Genomic DNA, 12,207 nt, shown 5'->3' on the forward strand with positions numbered 1-12,207 from the left:
AACAAAGGCCTTTGCAATTAAAGGTGAAACTGAACTATTTTATAGCATTCATAAAAGGCTAGCTGGGCCGGAGCCTCTAGGTCAAGCTTTAGGTTGATTTGTGTGCTTGAGTGTGAAAGATGCTAGGGTGACACGCCTGGCAGAACATATATAAGCCATTCTGGATATTGATCTGTTGATTTAGTTTATTAAAAATCGGCTTATTTAAAAAATTTTTATTGTTAGCAATGCTTTCTTGCTAATACTTACGCTATTAACTTGCGATATCTCTGCTATTAGGGCTAAGCATGTTTTGTTTTTCTTGTGCTTATTTATACCTTTGTTTTTAAGATATTGGCAGTTAGGTTTTCTTAAAATACTGGCTCAGGTTTTTGTGGACAAAACTGGTGAGCCAGAAAATGATCACTTAACACAGGGAGGTTTAATTAGTCTTCAGGCCACCATTTTCAGCCTCTTACGACAAATAAATGCAGTTTCTTACTACTATGAAAAATTATGCTTAAAAATTGTCTCTGATGATGAGAGGTTAGCGGACCTTTTGGTATCTGGGTTGTTCTGTTTCAGCTTCACAGAAGAATTTGGCAGATGAGATCTCAGTCCCCTTATGGTATCTTTTGAACAGAAGTTTTATTTTTTATCCATTTAGTGCCTTGTTTAAGACATCTTATTTCTATCTCAAACTCTTAAAGATATTTTATATTGTATTCTAACTAAACTTAGATTTTCATAGTTGATCTTTAATTTACTTATTTATTTTCATTGATGGTATGAGATTTTATTTTTGCAGATATATAGCCAACTGTCTTAGCACCTTCAGTTAAAACATGTCCTTTTCCCATTGGTCTGCCTTCTCTCATATGTCAGGTTTCCATTTACTCATGGGTCTGCCCCTGTGTGTGATAGTGTTTCTCTATTTACAAAGATTTCTGCAAATATTTACATGATACACACATTTGTAGTATTATAAAATTATTTCATAGTAGTCGAATATTATTTAGTTGCAGAATTTGTGACTAACTTTCAAACATGGAAATGTCAGTGTTATTGAGTGTGAACATGAAATATGTAGATTTTCACAAAGATACTTTTGCCTCTAAAATATTTCTGTAGAAAGGCAAATTGATCTGAAGTTAGTATGTAGATGCTAAGTGTGGTTGACAGCTTCAGGAGTGGCCAAGTGGGAGCCAGTGGTTGGGGCGTGGGGTACAGTAGTCAGGGTCTGGGGCTTGCTTGTCCTCAGGGCCCATAGATTGGGCTCACATGATGCAAGCACATTATACTGATTTTTACTAGAAAGCCACTTTGTTTTTACTTGCCACTTACTTCTATGATGCAGGATATTGTCTCCTATTTCTATTAATTTTTTTTCTTGTTGACCTCTTAAAATTTCAAGATAATTTTATACATGTTGTTATTCCCAAATGAACAGATTATTTTACTTCTATTTCATGCCAGTTGCTTTTTAATGGCAGGCAGTAATTCATCTTAATCATATATCAGCAAAATATCTACATACCATTACATGATGGTTTACATTTACAAATGTACCTTTCACAACTACAGTACATGGATTGGTATTCTTGTCCAGAGAGATTCGATATTGAGATCTGTCTTATTTTTAGATACAAACCTATTCTCTCTACTCAAAAGGAGTGACTTGCCAGCTAAAGTATATTGTCATTATATTCCCTATTTTGTGTTTATACATGGCCATATTTTTGCCAAATTTAAAATGTTAACTTAAATTTTATATCTTTATGCTTAGGTAGCAGATAATGGTACTTGGATAGTGAGTTTCTCTAATATAAACGATATAATGTTGAAAATAACTGGTACTCCCAAGTATTTACATGTATTTAATTTTTTACCAACTTGCTCAAAATGTAGTACTTAACAGTCAGAGTTTTTAAAATTACTTCTTCCTTTATGGAGATGATGGTGCTGATCCTCTGATAGGTTGTCTGGTCTGAGTGGTTTTTACTAAAAATGATTTCATGCAGATTCTGTCTATACAATAACCAAATCCTGTCTGTAACTAAAGTAAACATTTGTCCAGTATCTCTCCTCTGAACTTCCACCATATGTTACATTACTCTGTTAATAGTAGGTTTATATTACAGTTTCTGCATTCATAGATGTCTCTGTCCTACTGCATTATGAGGCCATAAACAATTTATCTACATTTTACCACATGGTGTTAGGTATGTAGTATGGGCTTAGTAAATGCATAGTGAGTTAATGAATGCTGTCGTGGTCAGAGCTATAATTTTTTGCCACGAAAAAGATGCTAAACTAATGGAATAGATCAGAATCTTTTAGTTTTATTAGCATTTTGCTCAAATTCAAGCTAATTATCTTGTGATGACATTATACTATATTGGTTGCAGAAACTGCAGACCATGGCCACAGAGGAAATAGAACATTATGCATAGTTTAAATTACTACTGTTAACAATATGACTTTTGGTGCCAACATTTTTTTCCAAGAAATCACTTTCTGCAAGTTTTTACAGAATTGAAATCCTATCATTTCAGTGATGGAACAGTGTACAGAAAAGTTGAGAAGATACATTTTTGCATGCAGAAGTAAAAAATTTACCATGGGAAATTACAAAAAAGAAGAGGAAGAAATCATTCTGGAAATATGCATCATAATTTTTTAAATAGATCTGCACCACACATACGTAGTGTGTCTGAGTGTGCTCTAGAGGTGAAAGGGTCCGAAGCTGCAAGCATTTGGCTCTCCTCTGTGTGGGCCCTGGGGATGTGGAGGTGAAAGGGACCTATTCTCAAGGAAATTGCAGGTAAAGAAAGACACTCCAGACTTTTTTCATATAATCTATCACAGATTATAGAATTCTTTTTATTTTCACAGATGTTTAAATATTTAAATATATGTAAGTGGCTGAGAAATCAACCAGACTTGTTTCGCTCTCAGTTTGAGTGGTACCTTCTTTACAAGGGTTTGCAGAACGTAGACTGGTGGCTGCAGAGGCAGGGAACTGTGTGAATTTGTGATGAAGATGGGTGTGGCTCTGCCAGAGTAGTGTTAGACAGAAGGCTGACCTGTAATTAAGGATGAAACCAAAAGCCAGGTGCAAAAAGAAGAGGTCAATTAGGGTTTGTTCTTTATAAGCATCATAGGACCTTTGTAAAGTGCCGATTACGTATAGGCAGGGTGAAGTGGGAAACAATCCCTTCCTCATGGAGCTTACCTTCCTGTGAGCATCCTCAGGGCTCCTTGTTCAGAAGCTCAAGGATTAAAACAGTAAGATAAAACTCTGGGGGAAATATTTTTTAATGTGACGTTTAAAATTTTTTTTTTTCTTTTTTAGAAAATGGCTCGAAAGGGTAAATGAAGCTGGAAAAATACACAGATGCAGCCTTGCAGCGTCTCCCAGATGTCTGAGGATAATATTCCAGAGATAAATTGATCTCCTTGGATTAGGTCACTAATCATAATGAAGAAAATTAGTCTTAAAACCTTCCGGAAATCTTTCAACTTGAATAAAAGTAAAGAAGAGACGGATTTCATGGTAGTCCAGCAACCCTCACTCGCCAGTGATTTTGGAAAAGACGACTCCATATTCGGTAGCTGCTATGGGAAAGATATGGCCAACTGCGATATCAACAGCGACGACGAGAAAGGTGGGAAAAACAGACCAAAAGGGGAAAGCCTGATGGGCACGCTGAAGAGACGGCTTTCGGTGAAGCAGAAGCAGAAGGGCAAGGGCGGCGCGGCGGCCGGGGGCGCGGACGAGGACAGCTTCTCCTCGGCCTCGGCGCCCCTGGTCTTCAAGGACGTGAGGGCCCCGAGGCCGGTGAGGTCCACGTCGCTGCGCAGCCACCACTACAGCCCCACGCCGTGGCCCCTGCGCCCCACCAACTCCGAGGAGACGTGCATCAAAATGGAGGTGCGCGTCAAGGCCTTGGTTCACGCGTCCAGCCCGGGGCCCGCGCTGAACGGCGTCCGGAAGGACTTCCACGACCTTCAGGCCGAAACCGTGTGCCAGGAGCCGGGCAGCGCGCTCAGGAGGTCGGCCTCCCCGAGCGGAGACCTGCGCCTGCGCCTGGACGAGCACGTGCCCGTGGTCCTCGGACTCGTGCCTCAGGACTACATCCAGTACACTGTGCCTTTGGACGAGGGCGTGTGCCCGCTGGCGGGGCCGCGCGGCTGCTGCCCGGATGGCCCCTCCCCCATGGAGGTGTCCGCGGTGCCCGCGGGCGGCGGCCCCTGCCCCGGAGACGAGGCCCCAGGAGACCCGGCCCCGGCCGCCGCCGCCGCGGCCGTCTTCGCGGACGGGCCGGTGAGCGGCCTGCTGGTCGGCACCACGGGCGTCCTGCTGCAGAGCCCCCGGGCGGGCCGCGCCGTGCCGCTGTCGCCGCTGCTGCCGCCCATGCAGGCCAGCCCGCTCCGCGGCAGCTTCGGCGCGCTCGCCTGCGCCGGCGCCCACGCGGCCGAGAGCGTGCGCTGCCACCTGCACTTCGACCCGACCTCCGCCCCCGGGGTCGCCCGGGTCTACGACTCGGTGCAGAGCAGCGGTCCCCTGGCCGTGACGAGCCTTACGGAGGAGCTGAAGAAGCTCGCCAAGCAGGGGTGGTACTGGGGCCCGATCACGCGCTGGGAGGCCGAGGGCAAGCTGGCCAGCGTGCCCGACGGCTCCTTCCTGGTTCGGGACAGTTCTGACGACCGCTACCTTCTAAGCCTGAGCTTCCGCTCCCACGGCAAAACGCTTCACACTAGAATCGAGCACTCAAACGGTAGGTTTAGCTTTTACGAACAACCAGACGTGGAAGGACATACGTCTATAGTTGATCTAATTGAGCATTCAATCAGGGACTCTGAAAATGGAGCTTTTTGTTACTCGAGATCTCGGTTGCCTGGGTCTGCGACCTACCCCGTCAGACTGACCAATCCAGTGTCGCGGTTCATGCAGGTGCGCTCCTTGCAGTACCTGTGTCGCTTCGTCATCCGCCAGTACACCAGGATAGACTTAATTCAGAAACTGCCTTTGCCAAACAAAATGAAGGATTACTTACAGGAGAAGCACTACTGAAAGGTCGTGAGAACCCTGCATCTTGCACTTTGGGAATGAGAAAAAAAAGAGATGGAAATCCAGTTTACAAACTCTCATTGCTATCAAATTTTTTTTGCTGCCGTACTTTTTCAGTTTTATGTGTACAAGAGTCATCAGTTTGGTTTGGGGGTGGGCAAATGTTGGCAAGGCATCTTGGGTTTGTTATGGCCCTCTAGAAAGGGAAGTCTTGAGGTTTTAGAAGTGTGAATTATCTTTCATCAGTGTGTGGAATAATCACAATGTGAATTATTAGTTTCTCCTTAAACCCCCCCACTCCCCACCCAAGTCCTTTGCTGCTATCCACTGTGATTTTTATGCATTAAAAGCACATTTTGTGTGTATTCAACCCTAAGTAAAGCTGAATGGAACTTAGAGAATGGAATTTGTTATGTCTCTTTAAATGGCCCATTTTCAGAGAGAGCGTTGAGTAAACATACCGGTGTGATAAAACAATTTACACATACACTGAAAATTATTTTTGCTCTCATACTTTACAAAGATTTATTTAGAATTAGGAATTGGCATAATCTTGGGTAATGGAATGCAGATCTGCAACATACACTTATCTCTAAATTATTTTTAAGGTTGTGCTGTTTTTTTGGTTGTGAAAGTTGAATTTTTCTGTTGCCTTCACTTTCATCTTGTGGTTTGTCTATTTTAATAAATGGCCTTACATTGAAAAATCATAAGTGTATACCACCAGTTTAGAAATTGTTGCCTTTTCTGTCATAAGCTCTAGTACAAATTGGCATAACATATAAATGCCAATGGAACTAGAACTATTATTAAAGAAATAGTATATGATCATAGTTTCCTGTGATAGCAGTTTTTTTTTGTTACCTACTTTGGTAAAATGTTTTATCTGTGATTTCTTTAGCATAGGCAACATTTTCTTGGATGAACTTGATGTAGAACCAATTTCATAAGTGAACTAGATTCTCTTGCAACGTTGAAGTTTATATGAAGCTTTAAATTTATTTGAATAGAAAGAAAACATTGTTTTAAAGTTGGATTTGTACTTTTCTTTTATGTAGTCTCTATTAAGATGTCGTAGATTTGACTCTTCCCTCCACCAAAAAAAAAACCCAAAAAGCAAAAAGCAAAATAATCCAATGACTTTAGTTGAAAAATTGTAGAAATTGTGGAGCACCATATAAGAAAAATATTAAAACCATATCATATATGGAAGTTTTAATTGCCTACCGTATATACTGCCATTTAAAAAAAGGTCTTCTATTTGTTTCTTTTTAATCTAGCTAAGTCTTAAGTAAATTTACATCATTACTTTATTTCTTTGAACCAGTTGTTTGGGCAGGCATGTGTTATCCTCAATACCTCTTAGTTTTTTTGAAATGCAGTGCTTATTCACTGCATTATTCTTTAGTATTTTGGGATTACCCCATCCAGAAAATGTTTCCAGCTACACAGCTTTAAGGGAAAATATTTAAGTTTCAGATGAAACATGTAATTTAAGACATTTCTTCCTTTGCCACTCAGTTTTCTTTTACCCCATGTAAGAACAAGAGTAAAGGTCTTCAATCAAACTTAAATGTCTTTGTCATTCAGACATACCAATATCCCCACATTTTCCTGTTTTTTTAGGGTCACAACAGAGAATTATCAAGAAAAGGCACAATGCCATAATATTGTGTTACTGTATTTTCATTTAAAGGGGAAAAGGTACTTAATTTTGGTGGAATGTTGATTGTACCGTGTCACAAAGACTCCTCTTTCATTTTTCTGATATGTTTTCACGTAATAAGATGGAATATGGAGTATACTGTAATAATATAATTTAAATGTTCACGATAAGCTTTTGGATTAAGAACTATTACAGAGTTGTAAACTTATCAAATTAATGCAAGACATTTAAACTATTTTTTTGCAAAACTATTTATTTTTAAACAATTTAGAATATATCTAGGGTGAGTTAAAAGTCCCTGTGCATCTATATTAGATGGCAGGTATTGTCACATAGTCACTGTGTATTAATAATAAATGTGGAAATGGCTTCTTCACATTTCTAGAAGCATTTACATGTCCTCTTTGTGACATCATGGTGCACAGAGGTCTTTGGACTGCCCTGAACCCCGTCTTACCATGTGGGCATAGCCTGTTCCCCACGTTTTCCTCACGATACCGTGTGTTTAAGATCTAATCAGTTAGTCTCACATTAGGACTATTCTGAATTTCACCTAAATGTTTTAAAAATTATATTTTGTGTTATGGAGGGCAAGTCTTGATCCTGTTCTAATTCAGAAAGCCAGTTTTTTATGTACTTTTGTAGATTTGTAATAAATACTTTAAAATGCCCTATTCTAATCCAATTTGAAATCGCTAGGGTCTGAAGTATAAAGATGAAAGTATTTGTTGAGAAATTACTTACAAACAAAAGACTGTCATGGTATTTTCTGCTTTCATGTAGAGAAAACCATTTGGCATAGGCAACATCTTATAATGTGAAAGATTGGCTCAATACGATACACTGAAACAGTCTGGTTAAAAATGGAAAGGGGAAAAAGAAGCCTTCATCCTGTAGTTCAGTCTGGATAATAATTTGGGTAAGTTTCTGGATTCTGTTGAATGGTGGCTTAGATGACATGGACACAACCTGTAGGTGATTTTTAAGTATGTGCTTCTGAGCTCTCAAGGCAAGAACAAGGAAACAGGAAAGTTGTATCCATTTGAGACAATAAATGAATCAGAGTTTTTTTTTTTTAATGAAATAGTTCATCACAAAACATGATGGAGGCCAGAAGCTACTGCCAGGCTTACTAGGACACTATTACACATTTTTATAAATAATAAAAAGTACTTGAAAAATATCTCACTCTTTCTAAGGAAACTCTTCTCGTTCTACTTGGTGCAATAATCTGAAAATTTAGAAGGTCAAAAAGATATCACAGAAAATGATTGTAGAACTAAAAACAGTTTTTAAGGAAATCAATTACCCAGGGCAACCATCTTGCTGTTGAAAAAAATCACGTGCCAAAAGGCGAAATCATTGGCATTTAGGAAATAAAATACAAAATATACATTATAACTTCTGAGCCAGTATTATTGAAACAGGATAATTTAACTAAAATCTTAAATAGGTTATATGCAATGTCTCTGTTAGTGCTACAAGTCTAAATAACAATGCTTTCAGAAATGCCAAATTTAATTCTTTATGAGAGATATTTGCTTTATGAATGATTCAAAATAATATATTTTAAATTTAATGGCTTTTCATTGAATGTGAAACCTTAATTTGAAAATGAAATAACACTACCAGCAATAGACAGTTTTGTTAAAAACTCTAATAGGGAACAATTGCCAGTTCCATAAGTAACTTTAAATTCTAAAATGAAGTATTGGTACGCTAGTAATCACAAATTTGGTTTCTTTTAATACTTTTTTAATCCTATGAAAGTTTTTATAGACATACTTTTTATTAATAACATTGCGAATGTGTAGTTGCTGTTTCTGAAAGGTAATCCAAACTATACATCTAGAGGTGATGAAAAATCCTATAAGATTTTGTAATAAGTATACACATTGGGGTAAAGAAATTTTATAGTAATTGGAGTGCCATGGAATTAATACTTGCAATCCAGATTGCTGTAGTTTACACTTTTTCTGTATGTTTCAAATCAGGTGTGTACCATTTGTACTGAGAACACCACAATGAATTATCCAAAGTCCATTGATTTTAATATGTGTTTTGGTTTGTAAACAAATTATAGTAATTTCTTGCACATTTTTGGAAATTATATAAGAATTTATGTATCTGCTTCTAGATACAGTGTGTAAATAAAAATTTCATTCACACATCTGCCTTGTGTTCTATTTAATACCTGGACACAGAGTTTAATTTTAATTAATTCAGGGATAACTAGATAGTTTCTGGATGACCCATCAACTGGGCAGACACTGGAAGGTAGGGACCAGGAACTTAATAAAAAGGGAAAGGTGAAATAGTGTCACTCGTGGGAGACATTAAACAAACCGGGCATCAGCCAGTGTTACCAGTACCCTAAAGCCTTCAACATAAAGGCTGGAGTGAGTTGGCAGAACATCTATTAAAGACTAAGTCGTAAAGCCTCAGTAAAAGAAGGTCAGGCTAAATGATGAAATGTTTGGATGTGACATTTTATAAAAACATGTCCTTTTTACTTAGTAGTACTTTGTAAAAATAGAACCAGGTTATCAAAGTGCATTGTGTAGAAGTCCTTTAGGAATCTTTTATAGATAAGAATGATGTCTCAAATACCTGGGTGTAATTATATGCTTTTAAACTTCTTTATACCACGTTGGGTCAAATGTTCACTCAAGTCTTGTTTTAGTATTTTTTGACAAGTCCTTTTAAAAACTAGCTAAATCAAAGATAAATTTTAAAGTGACCTTGTTCAGAATACATCACAAATTTTGGCTTTCATAAATTCCAAATAACATGATGTTCTCACCACGTTTTCCAGATCTGGTGTCAAGTGGCAGCTTTGGCCTTAATGGTCTACTTAATCTGTCTACTCGTGGTGGTGCTAATGAAATAGAAAATTATGGGAAGAGAATGATCTTGTCTGAAGAAGTGAAAAAGGCTACACTTTACAAAGTTACGCCATAGCCAGGTAAACATTTTTATTCTCATCTACCCCTTCTCAAGGGTCATTCATTCAACAAGCAGAGCGATGCGCTTTGTGCCGGGGACAGGGTGGGCACCCTGTTTGTGCCGGGGGCTTCTGAGAGCCCAGAAGGGAGAGGGTTCCGTGCACACGCTCTGAGGATGGGAGACGTGTGGCCACAGCAAGAAATCGTCAGTTGAGAACATTGGAACTTCCACAATGTATCATGCTGATCATGGTCCATTTCTTTGACTCCCAGTGCCACCCCTACGTTTAAATGCTGAACTTTTGTTTTAACCTCACAGATTTTACTTGATGCTTTTATAGGCTTTCAACTTAGGAGTCACAGATTTTAACCTTCATCTCACTTGACCTCTCGCCTTGCTGTCTGCTGTTTTAACTTACGGTCTAGTTGTCTTTCTTTCAAATCTTTAGCCTTGTTCAAACATCATTATTTTTCAAAACCTTCCTTTAATTCTAGCTTTCTCATATGACAGTTTCTGGTTTTTAGGGTTTCCTAACCCTCTGAAACATCTTTTTAAAACATCTGACTCATGTTTTCTTCCTCCTCTTTTTGTGTGACTTGTGGCGCTAATTGATGCTTTCGTACTCACTGCCTTGTTCCCTCCCTCCAGTCCCCTCCTCCAACCCCTCCCCCCCAAATTCCGTGACCCCTTGGTAATCCGGGGGTGGACACTGGTAAATAACCCAGGAGTAGTGAGCCTCTGAGTACATATCCATTTCTGGGCACAGTTGACTCTGTAGCCAGACTCCTGGAGTTACTTTGGTCTGAGGCTGTATTTTCTCTGCTTAAAACCAGGCAGCCTCATGGCGTCTTCCAGAAGGGCAGAGGAGAGCTGCTGGCCAAGACTCTCAGGTGGTAAGAGCCCAGGGGAGGCTGCCGGAGCATGGGTTCTTGCAGGGCCTGTGCAGGGGCTCCTTTCCCTGCCTCAGGCTCAGTTTGAGCGGGCAAGTCCTGTCCTTGGTAACTGACTTGCAAATAAGGGTAAATCTTACCTGGAAAAGGAGACTTTCTGATCATGAGACATGGAAGGAAGTTCTACAGAGCACAGATCTATATATAATACAGCCTCTTCCTGTTCTCTAACTTGGTTCTGAGTCTGAGAGACACTAGGACTTGATTACCAGCGTGGGTCACAAGTGAATTCATCAAGTGTTCTCTAAATATATGGAGTTCCATCCTAGAATCCCATTGAAGAGAATCCCTTGCCTTGTGTAAACAATCTGCTCCCAGGCCCCAGCCTGCTCGTGACAGTTTTAAGAAGTGGCGTCTCTAGCCCTCTGTACTTTAGGGCTGTCCTGCTGGAGCCCCTGTTCACCTGGCAGTGCCTTTGCCACAGCCCGTTCCTCCCTCCTCACTGCAGTCCTTGTCAATCGTGGGTTCTCGTGCCCGACAGACGGTGAGCTCCATTCGGCCCACAGAATTGCCAGCTTACAGTGGCTGTGAGGTGTGACACTTGCCTAGAAAACTAACAGATGTTTATCATGAAACAGAAGAATCCATTGTTCTGCAGTAAATGGGTTCTCTGGGAATCTCCTGGATTCAACAGATGAAACCAGAGAGCTGGTGTTCATACCCTTCATCTTTTAATAACTGCAAACATAAATTGTGCTAATATATGTACTGCTAAAGCCTGTCATAGCTTCACATCCTCCAAACAGCCCTATGCAAGGCAGACAACTTATCTGTGTAAGAGAAACTGAGGCACAGGTTCACCCCCAAGATCACAAATACAGTGATAAGAACCAGGCCACAAACTCACGTCTAATTTCAAAATCCACTGTCCTATTCAATCGAATGCATTTCCTCTATTCAGGGTTTTCTGTTATTTGTGTGATTGTCAGAAAAAAAAAACATAAGCAAATGAATGACCTCCTGCTTTCTTCTCCAAGGGATACTCCAGAGCTTACACAAAAGATATTCTAACCAATGACAGGTAACCATCTATGGAGGCCTGACTAGTGGCCCATCTGATGTTCTCTGTCTTCATTGCTGAGGATGGCAACTCAGCCTTTGCTTGTATGGCCTTGTAAAGGGTCACTGAAAACAAACTGCCTCATATATAGGAACAAGGTTTGGTGGAGCTGAATTGTACCTCTTGGGAGGACTTCACCTGTTTGTTTGTAAGGAAAGGTGTTATGTCTGCTTTTTTTGCTAATGTATTTGGTCATCTGCCTGAGCCATTCATTTGTGCTCTCTTTTACTAGGAGCCATGGTTTTGCTTTATGGCAGACGTAAGACTCCACACTCCTCTTGTTTCCTATACCAATGCTTAGCCAATTCTCTTCTACTTCTGTCATTTTGTAGTTATCACATCCTGGCAAGAAGGTCCATCTGAAAGCTATCCACGAAGTTCTAGCTGTACTTACCCTCTGTGTTCTAGCTTCTCTGCTTGCACCTTTAGGTGGGTAGAAAAACTCACCACATATGTCCATATGGTAACTGTTATGATAAATCTAAGGGAAATTCTCCCCACTTCTCTTCTGGTAAATAGCTTTTATATAATA

General features: G+C 40.0%; 1 protein-coding gene across 3 annotated transcripts in view; it reads left to right on the forward strand.

The window, feature by feature from the left end:
• The window catches only part of SOCS6 (suppressor of cytokine signaling 6), a 45,580-nt gene that overhangs the window by 26,738 nt on the left and 6,635 nt on the right, over window positions 1-12,207 (forward strand). For 2 of the 3 annotated variants that reach the window (XM_036876744.2, XM_036876745.2), the window contains exon 2: window positions 3,335-8,916. In XM_036876744.2, coding sequence (XP_036732639.2) covers window positions 3,461-5,056 — 1,596 coding nt within the window. In that variant the 5' untranslated portion in view covers window positions 3,335-3,460 and the 3' untranslated portion in view covers window positions 5,057-8,916. Of the gene's footprint in view, window positions 1-3,334; window positions 8,917-9,534; window positions 9,685-12,207 lie in introns of those variants that run through there. The other variant, XM_057504268.1, reaches the window with a different exon arrangement.

This window comes from Manis pentadactyla, chromosome 6 (assembly GCF_030020395.1).
Source record: "Manis pentadactyla isolate mManPen7 chromosome 6, mManPen7.hap1, whole genome shotgun sequence".
NCBI lineage: Eukaryota > Metazoa > Chordata > Mammalia > Pholidota > Manidae > Manis > Manis pentadactyla.